Below are 26,893 nucleotides of genomic sequence, written 5' to 3' on the forward strand. Positions count from 1 at the left end.
CTCAAGGTTCATCCGTGTGGTCTGAAAGGAAAATGAAGATTAAACGGCGGTGAGAGCTTAAGCGATGTGTTAAATGAGCTACCAGATTAAGGTCTAGCGTGATGAATATAGAACATCGCCAGGAGTCTCCCTGTACGTGTCCTAGTGGGGACTGCCTTCATAGAATAAATAGTATTAATGGACCCTGTATTTGATCTTTTTATGCACACAGCTGCTAGGTGGTATTGTATGATTGTTCATTTGCCAATATAGTAAGTCTCTTCTAGGGGGAAGGGGACATTATCTGAGTAAGCAAGGCTGCTGTGCTCTGAATGTAATGCTACAATTATGCACCATGAAATTACCAGACCTCTTAAGTAAACATTATTGCAATCCATTGGACATGAACCATTGGATTGTATTCAAACACAATATGCGGCCCCCTTTCTAATCCTCTGAAATGCACAGTGTACAGTGCGTATCACGGAGGGGTGATTTATCAGTGCCATAGGACGGGGCTGACTGACAGGCCTGCTGGGTCACATGCAGGTTGCCTTTGTTTAAAGTGCTCCAGATTTCCAAATCATTGGCGGAGCACCAAAGAATTCAAGAATAGAAGAATGCTTTTCCCTGCTCAGGAGTAACTATTCTATTGTCAAACCCAGACATATACTTCTTATTTTCTGCCTGGTGTGCTTTTCATCACTGCTTCCATCACTGGTCCCTCTCTCTGACCCAGTTAAAAGCAGTTTCTGTATATGCCAAGCAACCAATCAAGCAGTGGTACCAACTGAAGGTCTCCACATGACTGCTAGAGGGATGAAACAGGTGAAATACCGACTCCCAGTAGAAACGATGCACACGTGTGCTTGTCAGTTTCAGGTGCAGTACTCTATGTGTACTTCTTTTGTGCATTTCTCACTTGGACTGGGAGGCAGCTGTTTGTGATTGTGTGAGTGGACCAGACGGGCACACTAATACTAATTGTGATTGATCTCACCAGTGTGACTCCAGATACCATTTGGCCAAGGCAGTTCTCCTTCTGGAGTGGGACTGAAATTGGAAGAACAAACACAGTTGGGGAGGGAGTCATGGAAACTGGTGTCGCTGGCTCTTGAAGGCACCATGTCATGTGCTTTGTTAGTCATGATGGATGCCTAGGATACAGTTTAATCAGCCCCAGCTCATCGATGCTGCCTCCTTCGCCCATTGTTTTGGCTGTTTTTTTGCGGTTTCTTCTTTCTGGAAGATGGGGGTGGGGATAGGGAAAAAACTATGCAGAAACTATTTTTCCTAAGAATCAACTATAAGACTTGGCCAATGTTTGTCACTGTCCCTTGGTTTTGAAGTTTGTCAGTGGCATACGAGATTGAGGAACCATGACTATACCGGTGTGGAATGTGCTGATACATTTTCTTTCTTCTACCCTCTGATTTCTCCTGTGCAACACCAGCAGACAAAGTGCCCCCCTATGATGTGAGATTTATGGAGGATTTGTCCCGCCTCTCAGTTGTCTTTGCTGTTACACGTTGAATTAATACTAATACTGTGTATGCACTCTGCACCCAACATAAGCAATGACAGCCTTTATTATGAAGCCTCCAGAATCCATTCAATGTGAAAGCAATTAGTCCAATTGTTCCTGCACTGATATGGATCTTCAAGGCTTATTAGGACTGAAAAGCTGCAAAAAAAAAAAAAAAAAAGGAATTCTGTTTGGTATGGAGGACATATCAGGATAGATGCATTAGTCAGCTTGACTTTTTATACACAATGGCACTTTATAAAGGGAATCCTTGTAAGACCTTATCCAAGTCTTTAAACACAGTAAACCCTTCAAGCATCCCAGCCTGCCCTAATGAATCGTTTTGGAGTTCAATATAATCATTGTATTTCATTTCATTTCAACAAAATCAAGTATGGGCGCACACATTCTGCAAGCCACAGCTTTATCTTCCTCTTAGCTTTGGATCTGTTAAAGGAGTGTTGGATTACTCCTAACTCTCTGTTCTGGCACCCCTTCTAAAGCCTTCAACCCTTTATCTCACATCCAAGAACATTTGATGTGCTCCCCTTTAGTGTGTGTTGGAAACAGTGCTGAGATGATGCCAGGGGCTGGATCTACTCCATTACATTAAGTTGGACTTTTGGCACCGCAGCCACCAGGGGCATTCTGGGCAGGCAGGCCACGCATTCCACACATCCCAGCAGTCATCTGTGTTTATTTCCGAATAAGATTGCAGACCGTGGATATTCGGTTCGTTTCCCTGCCTGTGGTCTACGTTTACAACAATTGAGGGAAGGTGTTCTGGATTTTCTCCTTGATTAGGCTTGTGGAGAGAGCTACCGTGTGACCCGGAGCCTTGCACTCTGGCAGTGAGGCTCGTGTTCAACAGTGTGTTCACAGGGAATGTTTGTGTAGCTAACATGGATTGTGTCAAAAATCTATTGAGACAGGAAGGGTAGGGTGCTGTCCCAGAGCATACCTTTAAACAAATTCAACCGGGCAAATATTGTGGTTGGCAGAAGGTCATTTCCCCCAGCCCAACTAAAGTGGAGGCCTGGCTGGGCCTCTCTTCTCTCCCCCAGGTTGGATGATTCACAATAAGCTCAAATGGGTTGGTCTGTTTGTGTGCTTTGTTCACCACGGTCAGACCAGTTACATGACAACCTGTTCAAACGTAATGAACTGAAATGATATGCCAGCGTTTAGCTGAGATTGATCCTGGCACTAAGTGTGAGGCTTATTGTCGCATTACACCATTGGAACTCGTGTGCCTGCCCAGGCATGGGAAGTGAACTCGCAAAGCCGCATGCCCACGTGAACTTCTATTCTTAGATGTTGACATTCACCCGCCACCACTTGAGAAGCTTGGTCCTCATCTGTCCCGGCCCCCTTTTAGATAATGGTGTTAGAGGCACTTGAGTCAGACCAGAGGCCTGTGTGCGTACTGTTTATTGACTTGAGCCCACATCTTGATCCTCCCTGACTTGTCGCTTTGCCTTAAAGACCTGAATGCTCCCCCTCCCCCATCATTTCAGATGCAAGTGTCCGTGCAGTTGTGAGGTAATCACTCCCTTCTGGTGGGGGTCTGCTGCTATGTGTTTGCATTACCCCCAAGGATTAGTAGCTTTGGGTCAGTTCCTCTCCCTCCATGCCCCTCTCCACGCTCAACAAGCTCTTTGTTGGCTCACCCAGATGGGCCACCGTGGAGGAGAAGACAGGAGGAGGGAGGCCTCACTTAAATCTGCGCCTCTCTGGGGAGGAGGATTTGAGTCACATATTCTGTGCACTGCTGACCACTGCTGTGTGTGTGTGTGTGTGTGTGTGTGTGTGTGTGTGTGTGTGTGTGTGTGTGCATTCCCCGTGGGCTGTATGGGAGGTCAGTCATTGCATGTCATGCTGGGATGCTCAGCCTGCATTCCTGTCTCTTAACAATAAGACTCTTGAGACTATCTACTGCCCGTCTGCACACTGTCCAACAGATGTTCATTTATATGTACATTATCAGATCACCATCCCTATCAGATGTGGTCATTGGCACTGAACAGTGCTGAGCTACTGAAAGGACTGTCCAAATCTGTACTGAACTCATTCTTACAATGGGACATGTGAAAGAAGAAGTTACAAATCACTCAAAACTGGAAATGATCCCACCCATTTCTGTGACTAATCCAGTCCATTTGTCTGGGAGTAGTCACTGTGTCCCATGTTGGGTCATGGGTGTGGAAGAGCTCATTTATTCTGTCCTGTCCTCCAGGAAATCTTATTATGCTTGAAATATTTGAGCAATTATTCTTCTTCTCCACATCCACAATGTCTGGAGCCCATTTTATCTCGACTACCACAGCTTCAGTCCTGACAGCGAAGGGGTAATTTTCAGCATGAGGGATGTCTCTTTCCAGTAAAGACTCCAGTGGCGGGTTGAAGCCCTCATGCCCTGTGGTCTGCTCGCTCGTGGAGCAGCACGCCACACTGGAAACTTGTGGCTTCTTCGAATAATAATGATATTTTACACTGAGTGACTCCACATATGCATTCCTCAGCGCGTAATAATGGCATACAGAAAAGCCATGGACTGGTTTGTCCCTGCCGCTGCCTTTATGGTGCCTGATGGAGTGTTAAGATATGACCTCAGCAAATCAGGAAGTATGACCACTGCACCAGTACTTTCAGTCGGATAAGTAAATGACCCGATATGACCGCCCTTTCAGTTCATCCCTCTCCATTAGTGATTGGTGGTGGCGAGATGATGGTAAACTGTACACTTGGCTGTTATGAGGGGCTGGGGCCTTAACTGGAGCACATAGACGCACAGCCCAAGGCTGGAGGCAGCCTGTGAATCATCCGGCTGCCAATCTCTGGGAAGGCTCATGCCATGCTGGTGAGCCCACTGCCCATGTGCGGGGGGCGGAGGTGGGATGCCAGGCCTGGCACTGAGTGGGCTAATTGAGCTAGCGCTGCGGGCATTTCTCATGGATATCCCCACTTGGATAATGACAGCACTTTAACAAGCTCCCCCCACTCCACACCAGGCTCCCTGTGCCCACAAGCAGACTCTCACCTCTCAGACGTGGTATGGAACAGCTGGTGCCAGGGCTGTGTTCAATTGTATCATTACAGCACAGCACACACACACACACACACACACACACACACACACACACACACACACGCACATACTTACACCGGTCCCTCTAAACTGGCCTCTGCTCTCCATCAGACGGGTGCTCATGCTATTAGCGCACGCAGATGTGGTCGGCCCTCACCAGACACCACTTGATCATCCGCACTTCTAGACTGGCTCCGTTCCTCGTGTGTTATTCTGTATGACTTTTTTTTTCAGTTCTTGTTTCCCGCTGGGTTTTTTGGCAGCGTTGTTAAATCCTTCCCTTCCTGTTCTTTCCCGTCATTATCGTGAGACGACTCTGACTTAGTGGTGAAGCGCTGACTTGGTGGCAAACCCTCGATTAGTGGTTTTCTTCAGCCTGGAGACAAAGACACTGGTGGGAGATGGGTGGTGCACTAGCTATGGGCGACTGGGCCTGAGCACTGATCTGTGGAAGGGTTTTTCTCACCAGCCACAATAACTCTTTGTGTGTTAGCTAGCTTTAGCCACAGGAGGGGCAAATAGGACTGGGATTTGTGGCAGTTGACCAAATGCCCCCAGGGTGCAATATCCAGAGGCAATATCTCTCAAGTTGTCTTCGATTTAATACTGAAGATGCACGAGCAAGAGCCTCTTTGTCCTTTCACTAACAGAACAGCTTAACCTCTTCTGACCTCCATGAACAGAGGCATCTGTCAGACCCACTCTCCCTTCTCTAGATGTACTGGGCCCAGGAGACAGTTTTCAGCTGTTGTCTTCCGTTTGTTTAAGATATGACCATCAAGTTAATGTCTAAGAATTTTGCAAAATATTAAGAATTGGATAATACAATATTAATAGTGAGAAATCTTTGTTTTGTTTTGCAGCATGATGATATTGTATCGGAAAGTCTGGAGCCTTTATGCAATTTTGCATGAAGATCTAACTGAGTGCCGATGGCCATGTTTGAAGAAGAGAAAAAGTTGACTAGCTCCTCTGTGTTGTGGGTAGAACTGTAGTCTTGGCACCAGCTAGTTTGCTAGCTTTTTCCAAGTATTGCATCAGTTTTGTGCACTTGCATAGAACAGCTTTGTCCCACAGCTGCTTTAGGTCTTGTGCTGATTTACCAGGCTGAAGTAACACATCTCCCATGTGGTAATCTAACAGTAAACCCATCTCCTCCCCTCTCTCCTCCCCTCTGCTCTTTTCTGGTTCCCAATGTTGTAGTTTGGCCATTTTGAAGTCCACAGGCGCAAGATGCACTTCTATTGAGCTAGCCATAAAAATGACTTTGTTTTGAAGCAAAGCATAAGCTTCTTATGGTTGACTTGAAGGCTGACTTTGTCCAGATCAGTTGATTCACATTTATCTAGGCCTACATGCAGTGAAAAAGTTACATATTAGGACCGTCCCTCATACTGGTGTACACTGAAGAAATTTCAACAAACCATTTACCTCTAAACACTCTCTTTTGATATGAGTAATACGTCCACAACAAACCATTCAATCATTCTGGCTGGGTTTCAATGAAACAAACAACCCTTCTGAAAATGCTGGTCTCAATCATGTCCTCCCCTGGAGGAACCCTCCCCTGATGGGGCTGAAGGCTGGAGGACACCCCCTCTCTCCCCAGCATACCTCCTTGCATGGTGACACACTTCTGAGAGGAATCGGGGTTGCCTGGTAGCACTGAGACCAGCTGTTAGATACCTGAGTGAGAGCCAGCCGGCATGCACCCATCTCCAGGGACTGAAGCTGTTAGGAACTATGTTAGGTAATAAAATGCTGTGAATCTGAGCAGTAAAATCTCCTTGACATCTACTATTTAAGTGTGCGCCTGATAGTTGCCTATTCAAGCGTAGCACCTACTATGCTACACATACTACTCCTGATCGGATAGAAACAGCAAGTGTTCATTTCTATTTTTTGCAGCTGCCATCATGCTTTGCTCAGGTGTGAATGTGTGCGTGTTTGAAGTGTGGTTTCAGTGTTTTGAGGCTCACCGCACCAAGAATAAGCCTGTCAGCAGATTTCTGCTGCGCTGCCTCTGCCTCTGCGGCTGGCCTTTTGCCAGACTCACTCCATCATAAATATGGTCACGTTGCTGATCGAGTTAAATCCCCCAGACCCCAGTTTCCCCCCGTCCTCTCCTGCATGCACGTGTGCCTCCTCAGCTCCGGTCCTGAGCCGGACTCCGAGAGAGCGAGAGAGAGAGCGAGAGAGAGAGCGAGAGAGGTGTGATAAGATTTAAAGTCCATAAATTAATAGACCTGCCATTTGTGTGCAATGGGGAGTGCAATTATAGTTTGAGTTAGCCAGCTTAACATTTATTAAAGACTTACAATTTCCTTGCGACGTCAGCCTATGGAGAAAGACTAACACAGTATTATGGAATCTGAAAAAAAGAGAGGAAGGAAGTGACCTTGCCTTGCTGTGACAATCTCTAAACTATGGTCTTCTTCTCCGTAGTTTACCAGAAGAAGCAGCTCTTTATTTATCCCTGTCTGTTCTCCCTGTTCTCTGGGTTTCTCTCCCTCCTAGCCTGTGCGTAATGTCTCTGGGAACACACCAGGTGCCTCACGTCATATGCTGCTGTCTAAACACTCTTAAACCACAGAGCCAAAGATGAGACTTAATTGATGGTTTATTTAGAGACCGTTGCAATCAGACTGTTTACCCGAAATGGCTCCTACAGACCTTCAGCTTAATGAGACTGGATCCCCTGTTTTGTCAGTTACCAAACCAACTGTTTTAAGCCCTGTGTACTAGCCACACTTGGATAGAAAAGTAAAGTGAAGGTTGACGAGCGCTGAGCATAAAGCACCAGAACTTCTTACAGCAGAGGTGATGGAAGCTCCAACCTGCAGATGTTTTATTGTATTGGATCCTAAAATCTCAGAAACACTATGCATAGAAATGCTGTTAGTCTTGGGCGTAATACAAAATATGTAAATTTAGGCAACCAAGAAAGGAATTAGAGTGCATAAAATTCTAACTGTATAATGAGGCATTTGACGCCTTCCTGCACTATGTGTGTCCTCAGAGATACACTTATAAGTAGGCAGGAAAATGTGTGGAGTCAGCAGGAACGGAGTTTTGGACTCCATCATGACCTCTGCACCAGTTTTTATTTCAATATATTTATTCACATTTATTCACTATTCCTTGCCAATGGTGCCTCTACAGAAGGTGGTGGCACAGGATGGCTTCCAACAGACGTCCAGAAAGAGTTATAATAAGCATATTAAAAATAGTGTAGTAATTGCTGGTCAGATTATTGCTGTGCAGTTTTTCTCTGCCCTCAGCCTGGCGTGTGTACAGGTACTTAGTTTATGGATGAGGTTCAAAGCGGAACAGTTTGGACTTTTATCTCCAGCATATGGTCATTACTGGTGTAAAGACCAGACAGAGAGAGAGAGCCGTTCACCCATGATTGATGTTACTGCCTGTGTTGTGTCAATGGCCTGATTTTCACACTCAGCTGTATTGCACAGGACAAAACTACGATATTGGAAATCTCTGCGTTCTACCACAAGGTAGTTTGAGTTTAAGCCTTGCTGGCCTCACAGCCTCGAAAGAATGTGCAAAGATAATGGAGGTCTTTGTGGGTGATGTATGGGGTGTTGGTGGTGTGGGGTCACACGTGCAGACACACACACGGGAGTATACACACACCTTTGTGTGCACAAGGGACTGCTGTGGTTTGTGGGTGTCAGTATATTTTTGTGTGAGCATGTAGTTCATTATTTCTCCATCTTAGTTTGATCAGTTAGACCTCTCTCTACATTAGCTGGATGACATTTTGTTTGCATGTGGTCAGTTTGTCTGATGGATGAGCAGCCAGGAGCTCTAATTTGTCATGTCCATGTCCGACCCACTGCAGCCTCCACACAGTAACAAGTGAGCAATACACCATGATTGTATTAATCACACAGCCCACGTCTGTGGATGTGAGGGATTACCCTGCATCAGGGAGGGGACAGGCTGGGTCAACCTGATTCAATTTAAGAGTAGATAACACAGTTTGGGCCTCACTCCATATGTGTCGCGTCTGACATTATCATATGGGCCTAAGAGGGGGGGGAGGGGGGCTCCAGATTGGGCCTGCCATATGTAAGGATGCAGATGAGAGCAGGGCTGGAAACAGAGTAACACACCATCACAGCACTGCCATATGTACACATGCAGATGAGAGCAGGGCTGGAAACTTATAATCGAACTCCCAAAGCACTGGCAGGCACAACACGTAAAGTAGTATGGGACTATAGTATACAAATCCTTCTCCATATTATGTAAACAGGCGGTTTAGGGAACACTGTGACATGGGAGGCAGTCAACAAGTCCAACTGTTGATATGAAGGAGCATAGTCTAGCAGACAGTCATAGAGGCCACTCCCTGTGGGGCATGTCTGTGTGTTTGAGATCTGTGCCAGGTAGCTTGGTTAATATTTCAGCTCCTACACACAGGCTGGTGGGAAGACTGCCTTGTGTGCCTCACTGTAGGTGTGCTTTTCACTGTGCTGTCGTTCAGTGCGGTGCCACTGGTTTTGTTCCCTGTCACACTTACATGTGACACTACAACACACCACACACTACTGCAGTGAAATGGAGACTGACATCCCCCCCAAAGGATAAGAAAAGTTGCCTTCAATAGAACATGACACTCACAGCACTTTACACACATCTCTGCCTTAATGTCTTCTGTTTTCCTCTCCATTTTCAACATCTGTGTCAGTGGAGGCAAAGGCTCTTTCTGGGTGTCTCCCTGGAGTACCTCTGACGCTGAAGAGCACTGCAGGGCTTTCATCAAGCTCTCGTTGTGAAGTTGTTGATTCCCATGTCAACCTTACGTTTCTGTGGGAGGCATACCTGGCACTTGTGGAGAAGAAGAGCCTGACAGGGCATAACGAACAGGAGGGGGTTTCACAAAACATAGGAAGCGCATGTCACCTTAAATGGCTGTTTCATGTTTGTATTGTTAAGCAGTATAGTGACCATGTACACCATGTACTTACAGTTTTTCACTGTTGCTAAAACCCGTTTTTCAAAACAATAACGGCTTTCTCAAAACTGCACACAGAAAACTGAAAACCTCACAGACAAAATGCTAAACCTGACTGCTATCAAATCTCTTAACTGTTCACAAAATGGAACTCGCGTTATCATTTGGTACACACAGCCATATTTTCAAAACACACACACATACATTCATTTAGTACACACAGCTAAGCATTTGCTGCACACTACCAAGCATTTACAGCACACAGAAGTGCAAAATTGAAAACACAATCATCGAATCACACCATATGAATGACAATGACTCATTGATCCATTTCTCCTTTTGTAAAATGTATCACTGTAGGCCTACATTTTTCATAGTCAAACATACAGTAAAACAGCAATACCGTTGTTCTCAAAACTCTAAACACAAATCCCAAAACAACTACCAAAAAATGCAAAACCCTTTATATCTCCTGGAAAATGCTACTTTGCTTTCAAAAAATATTGAAAGTGTGTTTTCTTCCTCCACAGTGTGGTTCTCTTTCAGTCCTGAAAAATACAAAAACTGTGAGCACACTATATTCTATTGATATGCAGTATTACAGTACACAAGGCAAACAGATTTCGTACTTGTTCTGTCCTGAAGGTTCTAATGAAAACTTAGTCTACCACAGCGGCCCAAATCTCATTAGAGATGACCATCCTCCTTCTTCTTTCTCCTCCTCCTCCTTCTTCTTCACCTTGTCCTCATTCTCTTCCTCCTCCTTGTCCTCCTCTTCCTTCTCTCTGTCCTCCTACTCCTCCTCCTTCTTGTCCTCCTCTTCCTTCTCTTTGCCCTCTTCCTCCTCCTCTCTCTCTTACCCCTCTCCTTCTCTGGTTGTCGATCTTTTCAAAGTTTTCAATAGTTTACCAAACAAAGCAGAGGCTCAAGACACTTTTATGGTGCAGTCCTTACTGCAAATTGGTCAAAAGACCTGAGAGTTTAGAGATTTGACTATTTGTGCCTTGCAGGTTGATGCTTTGAGATTTTACTTGAAAATTGTGTGCAACAACAGAAGTTTGTGTACAGTGTTTTGACAACAACGTGATTTGTAATTGACATCAGTGTGTTCACAAGGAAAATCAGAGTCTAATGCAGATAAGGGAGTCTTAAGTATTTCCCTCTTGGGGCGAGTGATTGATACATGACGTGAAGGTTGTGCAGATTGTGCCGAATTTTCGCTTTTTACTTCTTAACAATAGTGAAAAACTGTAAATGTAGCCAATGCCTGCAACACGATAGAAAATAAATCTTGGATAATTGCTCTCGTGAAGCACAAAAAGTGTTAAGTCTAAGTGTTCAATGATGGGAAATGAAGTAAATAATGAATCAGGTCCAAAGGTTTCCCACTCCATTGCTACAGTATACTGAGAGGGTTGGAATGTAGGCACAGAGGGTGTTCTGACTGTTTGTGAACATGATGGAAAACCATTCTCAGGGATCACATGTTTTCTTGAAAAAGCAGTAGAACATTGTAGTTTTTTTTTTAAGTAAAAAAGTAAACTGTAGATCAGTCTAGACTAGAGCTTTACTTTTAATTGGGTTCAATGGATATTGCCTGGTTAAACCATTTGTCTGCAGTGCCCATTGATTCTGATTATTGTAGTTTTAATAATGTACTGAGGATCAGCAATTGTGCTTTCCAAGATGAAGACTAATAGAGAATGTGTGACTCCACACTTCTCATGTCATGTCCAAATCATTTGAGCAGAAAGGCATTTTCAGCACTTTCACCTCTTACTCTGCTGGCTCCTAAACACTGCAGCCATAGGTTGGCCAGTCACTGTACAGAGTAGAGGCTGTTCTTCAGACCTTCTGAGTGAGTGGTTTATACATTATTCAGAATGTGGTTAAGTTTAATGGACCGATCTATAAATACAGCAGATGTATTACGCAATGTGTTCAATTATTCGGGTGTAGTTTTTTATATACCCGTTGCTGACATAAGTTGTGGCCAAAGGCCTGGGCCTTTAAATCAGAATAATGAACAAAGATGGCTCCCTCTGTTGGACCTCGTTATGTATTCATCTTCTGGATTCTGTCAGTGGCTAATTGTGTTTGAGCCATGGGCAGGCTCTTTGGTTTCAGTAATTATCTTGATAAAGTGATGACTTTTGTGTTACTGACCATATTTCACGTGTTTTCTCAATAGTAACTTACATGCTTCCAGTGTTTTAACTTAAAGTGTTGACATTAATGTTTGGCATGAATGAAATGACCCAAGTCTAAAACTGAAAAAGAAAAGTCTCCCTGGTGTGCTTTAGTGCAGACATTGGTCATGTTTTTTTGTGGTTTTCTGAATGGGTCAGTTTGAATGAAGTTTCTATTTATACTCAAGAATGCAAGCCTTGGAAGAACATGTGTGTTTTTATAAAGATGCTTGTGACTGAGAACTCACCAGGAAAGCACACCATTTGGTCTGCAATGTTTCTGATGTTAATTCCTCAGAATGTGTGTGGACGTGACATTTGACCGTTCCTCCCCCCTTGCCCCATTTATCAAATTTCAAAAGTCACTCAAGTTGCCATGCCCCCCCTTGACCTGGCTGCCTTTCTTCCTCCAACCCAGCCCTGTTTCCTCCCCTCTTTGCTGCCTCCTCCTCCCTGTCATTCTCTGGCTCTCTTGTTTCTCTTCAAGGGGCAGTCTTACTCCAGAGTGTAGTATATGTGGGGTCAGACGGAGCCCTGAGTATAGCACCCTCCCCACTGCCTCTCAGCCACTCACTCGTCAGCCTGTCTGGCCCTATCATCTCCAGACGCTCCGTGGAAAACCGCACAGGGGTTACTCCCACGTCTTGCTCGCCGGCAAAACGGGAAGGCATCAGAGGAAAAGTCAGCATAGAGAGCTCACGAGAGGCGCAGCTCCTAAACAAACGAGCAGAACGCAAAGGAAAAGTGACTTGGAAGGAGGGGCCGGTAGTGTCTCCTCTCTCCTCAAGCACGAGCTGTTGCCCAGCACCCAGGTTGGGAGGATTAGGAGTCGCTAAGCCCTGGCGTCAGGGCGGGAGTTTCCACGTGTGTCTGCCTGTGCATGAGTCAGGGTGTGCGTGCTTGTGTGTGTGTGAGTGCACTATTTGTGCATGTTACTTTAAGAGAACAAGCCCAACTGGAGAAGCCACTCTGAGATCAGAGAGTGCTGGATTCTCTCTCGCTCTTCAAAGAGATGATAGATTAAAGCTCAGTTCCGAGGTAAGGCATGTGGTTTTGTTGTTATCCTTTTTTCATCCTCTTCTTTGTTGCTTCTATTAACAGGATTTAGTGGTTTATGGAAAAAGGGAACAGCACAAAGGCATTTTTATTTGGAGCTGCAGGTGTAGACTCTGACTAGACTACACCTGTCTGTGATCTAGCTTTATTTACTAAGTTACAATGTTTGTTTTGTCTGGAGTCATTGCTTGGAGTGAATATTTTCCAAAAGGGAGCTCTCTACCACACACAGTGTATTACATGTGTTCTTTCAGAAGCTGACCCTTAGTGCTCTCTACAAGTCTTCCACTAGCTTGCTGTTTATTGACAGTGTTGTCGGTGAGCTATTTACAGCCTGCCTTAGAGTTTGCCACAGTGAAAACTGTCTTGTCGGTGTGTCCTAAATCCTTTGAACTGCTACTGTGTCCAGACGTTTCTAAAGCTTTAGCTTCTTGGAAATAAGTGGACGTATAAAGATGTGTCTGAAGTTAAGTTTGTAAACAATATTCTCACTTCGTCCAGATGGAGTTATACATCATAGCAAATCGATATTATATAACTCCAACTGACATGTTGCTATTTGGACTAGGACAACGCATCTGTGAAACACCAGATGAATCATGACATGGCCAACAGATTTCTCCATCACTGCTCTCTCTATCAACAACTTCCCGTCCTCCCTTTTATCCATTCATGTGTCTTCCTTCCACTTGCCCTTCTCCAAAGCGTGAGAATAACTTCCTGTCCTCATGGCCGTGTCCCATCTGAGGGGAGTGCACACATGTTGTGGACCAGAGGGAGTTGATGAGGGTCAGTTCCACGCACAGATTTAACTCTGAGAAGTTGAACTGAGGCAGCCATCAGACTGCTAAGAATAACAACGTACGTCAGAGTGTATGAGAGCTTTCCAGGACTCTCACACATCGAACATGATTTGTTTCATATACTTTTTATACGATTAAGATGGTGATTGGTTAAAATTCTGTTATCATGTATTGCTGGAAAGAAATTATTACAGAAGTTAATTTCGGATTGGTCTCAGTTGTTGTATTCAGCCCCCCCCCCCTCCCTGAGGGTGTGTGTGTGTGTGTGTGTGTGTGTGTGTGTGTGTGTGTGTGTTTGTGCTGTGTAGCCATGAAGTGGTCTGTTGGTCTATGGCTTGTTCAGCAGTGCTGTGAGCGTTTGCCCAGCACTGCATTTCTAGTGGTCCTCTGCTTCAACCCATGGGGGTTTGAAAAACTACCTTGCCTTGGCAAATTGCGTCAATGATTTGTAGAGGCATTGTTCACTCACATTTATGGTCAAGGGCATGCAGGCTTGCCCACACGTGCCTCTTTTCTCTCTCTCTCTCTCTCTCTCTCTCTCTCTCTTTCACCATTTCTCTCCCTCTCTCTCTAGCACACACTTTTCCAGGACTCCCTGAGTGCCCCTGATAAGGTTAAAGAAACCTGAGTGGGCAGAGAGGCCAATGGGTCTGCAGCCTCAAGGACACATACTGGCTCTCACCACGGAGTTATGGCAGACACATACTATAGTGAACACAAACATGATATTCTCATACGTGCACATACACACTTTGGTACTCTCATTTCATGTTTGCAAGCACTTGTATGCTCATACAGGCACACACACACACACACACACACAAACACACATCCCACACTTTTAATTCTTATGTATTATTTGTATGCATGCAAACTGTGCTTAGTGTCATAGGATCACTAATCCCTAATTAAGGGATCTAGCATGAATAGAAGACATGGGAGTTTGAAGAGATAGCGGGCAGGGTCACTGACACAGTTTGGGGGTAGATAGGGGTGGTTCCTCTAATGGGAGCAGATGGCTCCATAGAGAGGCAGAGCAAAGTTCACTGCTGAAGTGCAACAGAGTGTGTTGAACGCCATTTCTTTGTAATCCTTGGCCGAGTGATGGACAAGGTTGCCCTCAGTGAGCAACCCCAAAAATGAGGGCTCAGCCTTCGGCAGACGGATGTCGTCTGGTTCTCGGGAAGGGTGCTTGTGTGTTTGTGCCTCTGAGTCCTATTCCCAGTTGTAGCCTCCCCTCTCTGAATAGCATCACTGTGTAAGGGGCAGCCTATTTCTTTGCTAGCATTGTATATGAGAGCAGGCATTGTCCTGACCTTCTATATGCTAACTGAGGCAGTGCCACAAGCTCATTTGTCTGTCCAACAAGCCCTCTTTCTCCCTGCCTTGTTTGCTTCCCAGTATGTGTGGATGGACCGAGCTTTTCACTCTTTCGGGCCACTTTCGACCTGTGGCACCACTCAGTCTTGATGCTAATCACAGAGACAGGAGGTCAGCTAGGGGAAGAAATGGAAAGAGCCGGGCAAAGGGTGGCAGATGTTTTCAAAAATGCATTCCCAGGGTGCTAAGCCCTTGTTTTCCCACAGTGGAGGGCATGGAAGGTTGCCACTAGCCTGTTGGAATGATCAACTGCGGTCAAGCATGGCAACGCATAAGCTCTCACTTTGTTGTCCCCCCTCCCATTCTCTTTCTGGCCTCGCACTCTTTCCGTTTACCTCCTGCAGGCTTCCTTAAAGCCACGTGGTCTTTGGAGGGTCTTAATCTGGGAACCTTTAGAGTCAGATCTCGTCAAGAAAGCTGCTTAGATACTTGTGACTGCCTTATCTTGGAGGTTTCCTTTTTTTAGGCTTTGTGGTCTCCCTACACGTACAGTTGTTAAATAATTTAGGTCCTCAAGTTTAATGTACTAAAAATGTGAGTACTTCCTTGTGCTGAATAAGCAATGGGCTAGGTAGATGTGTGCGCCCACACATGGGCAGTGTCATAAACAGGGAACATATGATATTACCCACATGTTTTGTCTGTGTACCTCCAAACGTCATGATTGCGTTTGATGGTTGGATGTGTATTGGTAATGATTGGAATTAACAGCACCTGGACACTACAAAAAAAATGCATATTTACTTCAACACAGCAAATTAACAAAGATTTGTTGTCAAGCAGAAATCTGGAACACATAAGAACAATTTGTAATATCTTACAAATGTGATGTCAAGAAAAGTGCAGAATTTGCATGATTTTAAGAAGCTTAACTGGTTGAACTTATTTTACAGAAGAATTACTTTAGATATGTATCAAACTGGTACCAGTATCTTCTTAAGATGGGAGTTGGAGAAGGTTCATGTATGGTGAACCAAGGTCTGTGTACAGTATTGAGTTGAATGGGAGTCGGGATGTTTCACGAGGGGAGGGGCCAGTCTGGTCCTGGAAACCTCTCTGGCCACGACTTCATCTGGCATCAGCTGCTCCACTAACTTGGCAGTGCAGAGCAAAAGTTCCCAAAAGAAAAGAAAAAAACAAGAATTCCAGCGTTTAAAAATAAACAGCAGCCACACTGAAGACAGCTTTAAAAAAGGTTTTTCAAGCGCCTGAGCAAGAGGTCACTGAGCTCTGTGGTGACGGAAACATGCATGTAATGCTTAGAATAGAAGAGAAGGAAATCAGACTTTCAGTTAAGAGCTGTGGAACTATCAATCTCCTGTAGTACATGAGTTTGACCTGATAGAGTTCAGACCCCATTTCAAGGCACACATTAGTCTCCATGAGGCTGAAGAGCTCCACAGATCCATGGTGGTCCATATGGTCATACTAAATTTGTTTTTATAGAAATGTATATTGTGCTTTAATGAACTGTTATGTTATGTTGGGCCAATCTATTTTTTTTATCTGCTTTTCTTACCTTCTTTTTCTGTCTTCTTATTTCTCTAGATGAATCTGTTAAAGCTTGAAGATGCCTTGAGAGGAGTTGAAAAGACAGGATGGTTATAGATCACTGAGCAGAGAGGAAACAGACCAGGTGAGTAGCCTACTGGAGAAAAAACACAATCTATAGGACAAATGTGCTCTGAGATTTTTTGAGGTCAAAATCTGTCCATATCTGTCCATATATCATAATTGATTTGTTAAGATGTAATATTTTTTATAACGATTTATCTTACAACACCAGTCATCTGACAGCTTCGTAGTCCAATGTTTCTAGTCCAGTGTGGGACTGTGCACAAAATTGTGAAGTGGGTAACACATTTCAAACCTGTGCATAAGTCATGCCAAGGCTATGTCCTTGGATAACAGCAATCATTAAGCCCTGCACCACTTCACAGTGTTGACAGTGTTAATTTCACTGTGTTAGTCACAGACGTATATGTACCTACAAGTATTGGCGATTCCAAAAAGTGATCGGACGAGCATAAATTGTGCCTATGGAGGACACACAATATTGAATGTGTCCACTTGGTCTTGAAGTATTAGAATTTGTGATTTGAATTCAGATGAGGCCCAGCTCACACTGAACCAATCATTCAGGCTTTAAAGAGCTGTGACCAATTGGAGCTCAAAGCAAAGACTGTTGTCAGAGGACAACTCAATGCTGAGGGGCAACATGCATGTCACCCATGAATATCACAGAAGATTGCTTTCTTTCTTCCAGAGAGACAGACGATATGGGGAATTCGGAGAGCCAGTACAGCATCCAGGGTCCTCGGGGGTCCAGCATCGTCCTTCCAGGGAGACAGAAGCCCTTTCTCAAGTTTCGCTCCACCAAAGACGACTCGGTGTCTCCTCACGGCTGCTGGAGAGTTATCCCAGGCACTTCTGCACACAAGTCCAAAGCTATTGGCCGTGGCTGCCTCTCTCAGCATAAAGGCAGTCATCCCTATGTCCCCCGCCATTATGATTACATCACTAAAGGAGTGAGTGAGGGGGCCAATGGTGGTCTGTGGCGTGGCTCCCATGATCGCTTGGCATCAGAGGGCCACCTGGTGTTGTCATCAGAGAATGGTTATGGGCATTTTGAAGATGCCACAGAAAAGGGCAGGCGTTACAGTGAACATAATGGGTACGTGACGAACGGGCACAAAACACCCGACAAAAACCCCTGTCCAGAGTCACTGGAGGAGCAGAGCAGCCCACGAGTGGTTATCAAGAAAGATGGCAGCCTCCGCGTGGAGTTCACTAACACCAACAGTCCTCTCCTGCTGGAGAAGTGTGCTGGGCCGGTGCAGCTGCTCAAGTTCTCCCCCAATGTGGATTCAACACCCAGCCTCCCTGGAGTCACACGCAGACATGAAGCGCACCACGGAGCACCCACTGCCTCCAGCTCCACCACCAGGACGAGTAAGGGAAGCTCTCTGAGCTCAGAGGGCTCTTGGTATGACTCCCCATGGGGAACTGGAGCGGAGCTGAACGAGGCAGATAGTGCGTCTCCCACTAGACCAGATGACAGCACAGGGGATAGCCAGTCACGAGTGTCAGATCAACAGTTACTGTACCGTGACCCCACTATGGCCGTCACCTTCAACACCACCAAGGACCTACCCCTTCGCTTTACAGATGAGCTGCCAACTCAACATCGGGCGTCCATTGTGTCTGTGATGGAAGGGTCCACAGAAGAGGAGTGTCCCGAGGGGAAACAGTACTCCTCCATGACTCTACCCTGTCGCAAGGCTAGGCCAGGTTCAGAGGACACCATCAAGAGAGAGTCCATCAAGAACCGCATGAGACGCCTCAGCGACTGGACTGGAAGTTTGACCCGGAAAAAGCAGAGGAATCAGGTAATTTAAGGCTTAGTATTTTACTTTAGTAATTTATATCATACCTTTTCAAAGCTCAATCATGGATTGTCATCTTTGTTGTATGCTGTGTGGAAAGGGCCCCAAAATATGGCCTCTTTGGCTTCTACACACCTGTCTTAATTCCTGCTAGAATATTACATCAGGGAATACTTTAAATATGTTTAAAATCAATCTTCGAAGAAAAATGTAAAATTAAATGTACACAGGCTTCACTTACATTAGAGGAAGTTTGTCATGCATTATCTATATATACATACAAATCCAATATTTCATTCCTGTGCTTCTATTCTGTTGATGTATGTACTGCAGTGCACCATTCTCAGATATGCACAAACAATCACTAGTGTGACCAAGGCGAGGTCGTGTAAAAAAGGGAGCCGCCCACACCCTGTCGGTGGGACTTGGCACATCCAGCTTTCACTGGAGCCGGGATACTGTCTGTTTACTGGCGTCTCCACCAGCCTCATCTCCCTTCTAGTTAGGGAGGGGACCCCAGAAGAGCAACCACCTGACAGGTTCTTGGCGGCCCACTTTACCTGGGCGGCGTGCCATTGTGGCCCAGTATTGCTTTGTCAGGAGCGGAACACTATCCCATGTGGGGCACAATATTTTCAGCCACAGAAGGCCAGCTGTCGGAGAGGAAGGAGCCGCGGGGCTCTGTCAAATGAAAACAATGACCCGCTGTTCAATAGAGAAAGACACAGAGATGACTAGAGCAGTCCGTAGATTAGCATGAAGACTCGAGGATGAGCGCTAGCAGGCCAGGGACTTCCTTTATTTGGCTATCCTAGATTGAGGGCAGGATTTAGTCCTCTTCCCACCAACCATGACTTCCCTGCAACCCTCCCATTTAACACGAGGGTGCCGGAGCTTTAACCTGTTGGATTTGCCGGGCTGCACCAAGGAAAGTTTGAACCTTACTTGCTGTAATTGTTTTGTATTGTCTTTGGCTCAGGTTGTGCTATGAAGTTTCTTCTAATGTGTAGTTTAAGGATATGTATGTATGTTGTGTCACGAGGAGCTGGTCTGCACTGTGACTGTTAAATGAAACCGCTTTAACGAAGAAGAGAGGATGAGAATAGCTGCAGTGTTAAGCATAGAAGAAGAGAGGATGAGAAGAGCTGCAGTGTTAAGCATAGAAGAAGAGAGGATGAGAAGAGCTGCAGTGTTAGGCATAGAAGAAGAGAGGATGAGAAGAGCTGCAGTGTTAGGCATAGAAGAAGAGAGGATGAGAAGAGCTGCAGTGTTAGGCATAGAAGAAGAGAGGATGAGAAGAGCTGCAGTGTTAGGCATAGAAGAAGAGAGGATGAGAAGAGCTGCAGTGTTAGGCATAGAAGAAGAGAGGATGAGAAGAGCTGCAGTGTCAAGCACAGAGCTGCCTGGAGATGGAGTAGAGGGTGTGTTTGTGTGTAAACAGAGCCATTCTAAAGTCGCTCGGGAGGGTTCTTTATCGATATATGATATGATTGATGGGGAAGGGTGGCACTGTAGATACTGATGGGTGGAATGCGGACTGAGCTTTAAAAAGATTAGCTTAAATGCACCTTGCTCTTTGCCCGTCCCTGTAATGCTGTTTCATGGGAGTGTTATTTATCTTATCAGACCTGCGTTCCAAATCCTCGATCTTAATTAGCATTCAATCCTATGAACCTCTTATGTAAGGGTTGTCATAGAAGATGATGTTACACTTTTATTTAGAGCCCTTAAAATGAGCCATTTTAAAATCTCGGCAAGTTAGTTTTAAATGTCATCCTCTACTTTTTTATATGTGATTGTGTTATTCAATCTACCTGAGTGTGTGTTTTGTTTATTTGCTATCAAAAAGCAGATGACCTTAGATTGACCCATGAGGCTCACAGTGTATAAACTGGTGTGCCTTGTTGTGAGGCCAAGAGAGAGGTGTTCTCCGCTGAGATGTCACTTTCAATCATCTCACAAGTTCTTGTTTTTCTTTCACCTGGTGACAATGTTTCCTTTTCAGAACTCTGGTGTTAGACTCAATGCAATGCAACAGCATCCTTTTCCCATTTCTTCATGAATTAGTCATGGATCAGCACAGCATGCATGCTTACATACATGTATCATCCATTCATAAAGTCTCATCATGCAAAATGGATCATTTCGAATAAACTTTTACGGACACAAAACCTAAGCGTTTTAAAAAACAAGCATTTCAGGTTTCAATTAGGCTACAATCAGGTACTTTTGAGTGAAATAGTTAAAGAAGTGACATTTCTTGAGCTTTTTATTCCCCCTGAGCTCTGAAGGTTTAATGGGGGTTGTTCTTTCCTATATTACTCCCTGCCAGCTGTAAGTATGACGCTACACAAAGCCTGTACCTGTTGGTGCTGGGTTGGGGGCTCCACCAGTACCTGGCTCTGACCCTATCATTGGTCCCAAAGCCCCTCCGTAATGAATGAAGGGTACGAGGGTGAACACAGGGTTAGCAATACATCACTTCAGATTTTAACTCCTTTGGAAAAAGAGACTTGTGTCCAGCCGCCATTACCTCACACCTGGCTCCCAGACATCAGTGCAGGGGTCAGTGGGTGCCCTCCGATGGGGATGGTAGTTCCCTTCCCATTAATAAAAGGCAGCTGTTGGCTGGGTAGGCTGAGGTGAAGTTGCTGTGCAAGGGCACTACTCGGTGTGTGTTTTTGAAGTGCACTCGTCCATATTGAGCAATGGGGAATCAATGGGCTAATTTAATGGAGTGCAGGTGGGCTTTCATTCGTCATAAAAGAGAGCAATCTCCAGAAGTGGATTACAATGCACTGGGAGTGAGTGTGCCCTCACGAACTGAGAGTCATTTCAGATCATTTGGACCCTAGAGATGTCAACATGCCCATATATTATGTTGAAAGGACATGGTTGAGAAATATAAAATGTAATTATTTTAATATGAGGGACTTTTCCAAGGAATATAGGCATACAAGCCTTCGATCTTCTTTTTCATATAGGTTACAGTTCAATCTTTTAACTGTCTGTGATCGAAGGAAAATGCTTTTGATTAAAACCAGTATAAAACCCTAATGAAAAAAATACCTATTTACACTTAATGACAATTCTATCAATGACAAGTCTAATCACTGCACACTTACAGTGCAAGAAGGGATTCAGTAAATCAGTGAAACAAGTTTAGCAAACAGCTATCATCCCATGACTAAAATGAACACTTCCCTCTCCTTTCTATTAAAACCCCCTTTAGGAGCCAAGGTACAAAGACACCAGTGAGTGCTTTGACAGTGGTGTGGATGGCCTCACTGCCGACACCAGCTCCCCCTCTCAGGTCTCCAGTCTCCTGGGGTACCCTAGGGGCCCCTCCCATCCGCGGCACCGCTCGCGATCCCAAGCACTGCCGTCTCGGAGTGAATCAGCCGGTGCTCTGCACCAAGGGGCAGACGCCCTGCGGCAGAATATCTACGAGAACTTCATGCGGGAGCTGGAGGCTGGACGGAGTGGAGGAGGACTAGGCGGAGGAGAGGAGCTGCAGGAGCCGTCCACAGAGGGGACTGAGGAGAGCAGCAGCGGGGAGGCCATGGGCTCTCTGGAGCAGCTGGACCTGCTGTTTGAGAAGGAGCAGGGCGTGGTCCGGCGGGCAGGCTGGCTCTCCTTCAAGCCCCTCATCACCCTCCACAAGGACCGGAAGCTGGAGCTGGTGCCCCGACGCAAGTGGAAGCACTACTGGGTCACCCTGAAAGGTGAGCCATGCAGCCGGGATCTCCCATTCTGAGGCCCTGTGGTGTGCAGCACAGTACCGTTTCACTGTCAGACTCTGTCCTTGGGCAAATCTGTCACCTCAACTTCAACTGCTGGAGTCTGGCTTTGTGTCAGTTATGCTTATGGGAATTATATATGCCTAAGTGGATAATCTGACGGTGAATGACCTCCACTCAAGTGCTTATGTGTTTGGGTATGATGGTGAACGGGTCTATCAGTATGTTTACTGATCACGGCACAATACAGCCAAGACAGTCTGTGGCAGATAGAGTGACTAGACAGTTACCATACCATAACGGATCTCCACAATCTCCTAGCTGCTAACAAAGTCTTGAAAATGAAACCCAAAAGACATCTATACTTAATAAAACACATCTCATTTGAGACTTTTTAAATTCACTATTTATGAAGCCGCAAAGATATGGACTGGTATTGTTAGTAATTGGAGGACATTTCCCATCTTAGAAATCCATCTGTCATCTTTATAGATGATCTAACAGAATACCCCCTGCTTCATCTAGGATAAGCAGTATTTGACCCAAGAAGGATAGCTCTTTCAAGCTGGAAAATATCTGCACTTGAAAGTCCTTGTTTAACTCCCCCCATTTTCACTGTTCTTTCTCTTTAAACCTCCTCACCTTTTCACCCCTCCTCTTCTTGCAGGCTGCACATTACTCTTTTATGAGACCTATGGTAAAAGCTCTTCTGAGCAGGACTTGTCCCCTCGCTATGCCCTGCTAACTGAAGACAGCGTGGTCCAGGCGGTACCTGAACACCCCAAAAGAGAGAATGTATTTTGCCTCAGCAACACCTATGGTGACGTCTACCTCTTCCAGGTATGTTAAGTGTCCATTTCCCACTCCAAAAATAGAAGACTCTCCCTCAGCTAGATAGCTGCCTTTAAATATTTACAACATATTTGATAGGGAGGAAGAGAGTAGATGAAGTAATTTAGGTATCTCAAAGAACTTTTATAATATGTGTTCTCTTCAGCTTCATGTAATCACCATCTTGAAGGGTTTTATGTGTCACCCTGGCCTGCTCCCTATCATGCAAAGTGGTGTTTATGATCTCCCCTGAAATGAGGAACAGAAGTTGTTTTTCTGTGTGTATATTTCTCCTCCTCGGTATGTGTTTGTGTTCTGTGGCTGCTTGGCTTTCCTGCCTTGTCAGCAGTGCATTCTTTTGGGATGCGTGGAGAGCTTTGTTTTCACGATGAAAGCATTTGTGCTTATTGTTTAGAAAATGGTGTTTATTGAATTATTGCAACTCCCTCAGGCTTACAATAACATGTTTTATGAGGACATGCATTTGACATTTTATATGTTTTTGTTCAAGGTCATGGCTAAATTCTTCCCTGCTTTGAAATAGGGCTGGGGGTAAACGATTATTTTCTAAACGATTAATCTGGCGATTATTTTATCGATTAGTCGACTAATCTAACAACTAATTGGACGATTAGTCCAAAAAATCTTAATAATATACTTTATTGAGCACCGTTTTGCACAGCAAAAGTCCAACAATGCATTTCATGTTTATCTAGAGGCACAGTAAAAATGTTTGGTACTCAAATGAGCCCTATCACACTTGGATGTTTTAATTTAAATGTTTTCAGTGCTCATAAAAAACATTCATTCATTCATAAGCACTGCGGATCACCTTATGTGCAGCCCTGGCCTGGACATTGCTTGGCGCCATTAGTCGACATTGGCGATCTAACATAGTGAATCATAATACATACTATAAGCTGGCCAACGTTAGTCTAATGTTATGTGTTTGACTCGTAAATGACCACAGCATGAGTTAGCTCTATGTGCCGTTTGTTCGTGCTTGGTTGCTGTGTTCTGCAGCCGTAAGTTAGATGCTAACTAACGTTAACTAAACTGACACAGCTGTCTAGGCGCTAGTAGCTAGCTAACGTTAACTACTAGCAACCAAGCACGAACAAACTGCACGGAGAGCTAAGAAGATAGTTAGCTAGCACCACCGAAGTGCTCAGAGCTCAAGCTACACAACACACTGAACAAACGTTAAATTAATGTAACCAACGTTACTTATTGTCCCCTTCACGAGAGACAATGGGGTGCTTCCGCTTCAGATGCTCCCACATCGCTGTTGTGCTGGTGTGGTATGCCAACTCCATTTGGCAAAGACTGCAAATAACGACACCTTTACGTTTGGGACTGAATTTGAAGTATTCCCATACCTTCGATGATTTAGGGCGAGGTATTTGGACTTTTTCGTTTAATGGGGCTTTTTGCAGGGCTTTGATGGGCATCCTGCTGTGAGGTGGTTGGCGGTTCTATTTCCATTCTAATTGCGCAATGTTTGTTTCTGTTTGGGTCACCCACATGTATGTGGCGAAGCGTCGACGTAAAAACAAGGCGTTGACGTAATTTTGAAATCGACGCGTCGACATCATCGACGCATCGCTACAGCACTACTTTGAAAAGGGTTGACAGACTGGGCACATATGTGATTATAGGCATCTCACAATATAACCAACATACCAACCAACATGATGGTCATTTTCAGAACATGGATCATCTTGTCAGAATAGTGTCTGGAACATTCCTCTGTAGCATGTTAAAACCTTACCAGCTAAGTGAAAAATCCTTTCCCAGTGTAGCTGAGTCTCTCATTCTCTGATTATACATTTGTGCAGTTGAATAGGATGATCTGTCTGTAGAAATAACTGGATTAGGTGATGGTTGGTGGATTCTCACTTCACACTTGTCAGCTCAAACCTCCCTTTTACAAAGTAAGCCTTGTAGCTTCTCAGCCGTTAAGACCAGCTCACCATGGCTTCTGCTGAAATGTCTTCTATTTAGCTCAAGCTTTTATTTAGCTTTTGTTCTGTGTCCAACCTCAGGCCAGTAATCAGACCGACCTAGAGAACTGGGTGACAGCCATCCACTCGGCCAGCGCCTCTCTCTTGGCCAAGCGGCAGGGGAAGGAGGACACCCTGCGGCTGCTCCGGGGCCAGATCCGTGGCCTCCTGCAGAAGATCGATATGGACAGCAAGATGAAGAAGATGGCTGAGCTGCAGCTCTCCATAGTGAGCGACAGCAAGAACAGGAAAGCCATTGAAAACCAGGTGAAGGGTCATCACACTTATGTTGTGCCTGTCCACTGTCCCCCTAAAGAGAAGGCCTGATGGTTGAGTCTTTCACACATGGTCACTTCTTTAAAAACATGCTCACGTTCAAAAACACCTCAATATCAACATGACCTAGTTTCAGTGCTGGTGCTTGCATAGTGATTTGCCTCAGCATGAATGTTTGAAAGTTTTGGAAGGTGTTTGTTTGCAATGCTCTCTGTTTGTCGTGGATCAGCAACCACACAGACGAGCCATCAATGTCTGTGTTCACCTTTCACATAAAGACAGCAGTCTGTGTTAACCTCTCTTTTGCAATGCAAACAGCATTCAGGATTAGTTTCAGAATTATATTAGATGGCAAATGAATGATTTAGGCCTATTGGCTCATTGGTTTGGTTAAGTGACATAGATACATACAGTATAGTATAGAATGCAGGTGTACCATTATGCATCACATCTGGTTGGTTTTGCAGAGGTTTCATCAACATGTTAAAGGAGTATAATAGCTGAAATAAGGATCATTGCATTGCAAGAGGTTCACTCTGTTAATCACCCCCTATCTGCCCCCTCACTTAAACCTCAGGTACTATACCAGCGTAGTTCATAAACCTGATTTTATAGTGTGGCAATTAAAGAGGGGGTAAGGCTGTCCCACAGAAAGCATACTTTAAAAGCACAGACCAAGCACTTCCTCCAGCTTAGAGAAATGGAAACCTTGTGCATTTTAAGAGCAATTATCCTTATAATGGAGTTGCTTTATTCTCAGTTTATGCAATGTTGTTCATTTTCCAAATGTCTTCAATGAGTCCTTAACTTAACAGTAATTGGCTTTACTGGGGATGGAGCACATATTCAATGTAAGTATGGTGTATGGGGAAGCTTCAGCATCAAATATTGAGCTGTGGTGCACAACCCAGACAGGATTTGCCCTGATTTGGGTTTTGGAATATCAATGAGGCAGCTTGTAAGTGCATTTCATCTAACTCGTGTCTATTCAGTCAATTTGGCTTGTCAGCAAGGCTGTTTTCTCGCCATCATGCCCAGACATTTCCCCCCCTGCAGTTTCCTCTTAACAATCATGGCACTGCTGGACAGGAGTGTCTGGAGCCAATAGTGAGGTCAGGGGGGGTAGGGCGGGTCGAATGAGTGCCACAAGACTAGATGGATGGTGGGGGAGGAAGAGTGGGGGTGGGGGTAGGGCATCAGGCGGCTGATGAATGGATTTAAAGGCAGTGTGTTGGAGGTGGGGGCAAATACCGTCTACCTCCCAAGCATTCTTTTCTTTGATGTCCTGTCCCCTTGATACACTGCCAGTGGGGCATAGTGAAGCATCCATGTCGCAACCTTGAAAGGAAATAGTGGTTGTTTGCCATTTACAACAATTAAGCATATGCCATTAAAATGAACTAGAGGGCAAATTCCTGAGAGACAAATGAAAGGCAGGGGCTATCTGAAGGAAAAACACACATTCCTGCCCCCTTTAATGGGACTGAAAATGGGACTAAATAGCGCAATATAGAGGCCAGATGGATGCAATATGTGGTGACTCCACCAGTGCTTTCCCCATCTGAGTGCTGGCCGGGTTGCCAGTACCAAGCAGAGAGGTAGCGCACTGCGTTCTGCTTGATTCTGTGCTCATTTCAGAAGCACAGCGTGCCATTATGT

General features: G+C 45.0%; 1 protein-coding gene across 2 annotated transcripts in view; it reads left to right on the forward strand.

The window, feature by feature from the left end:
• The window catches only part of tiam2a (TIAM Rac1 associated GEF 2a), a 76,930-nt gene that overhangs the window by 15,665 nt on the left and 34,372 nt on the right, over positions 1 to 26,893 (forward strand). Inside the window, exons 1-6 of one of the 2 annotated variants that reach the window (XM_080850129.1) lie at positions 12,594 to 12,797; positions 16,547 to 16,634; positions 17,265 to 18,387; positions 21,617 to 22,109; positions 22,792 to 22,964; positions 25,001 to 25,225. In XM_080850129.1, coding sequence (XP_080706255.1) covers positions 17,278 to 18,387; positions 21,617 to 22,109; positions 22,792 to 22,964; positions 25,001 to 25,225 — 2,001 coding nt within the window. In that variant the 5' untranslated portion in view covers positions 12,594 to 12,797; positions 16,547 to 16,634; positions 17,265 to 17,277. Of the gene's footprint in view, positions 1 to 12,593; positions 12,798 to 16,546; positions 16,635 to 17,264; positions 18,388 to 21,616; positions 22,110 to 22,791; positions 22,965 to 25,000; positions 25,226 to 26,893 lie in introns of those variants that run through there. The other variant, XM_080850130.1, reaches the window with a different exon arrangement.

The sequence above is a fragment of the Sprattus sprattus genome (genome assembly GCF_963457725.1).
Source record: "Sprattus sprattus genome assembly, chromosome: 13".
Lineage (NCBI taxonomy): Eukaryota > Metazoa > Chordata > Actinopteri > Clupeiformes > Clupeidae > Sprattus > Sprattus sprattus.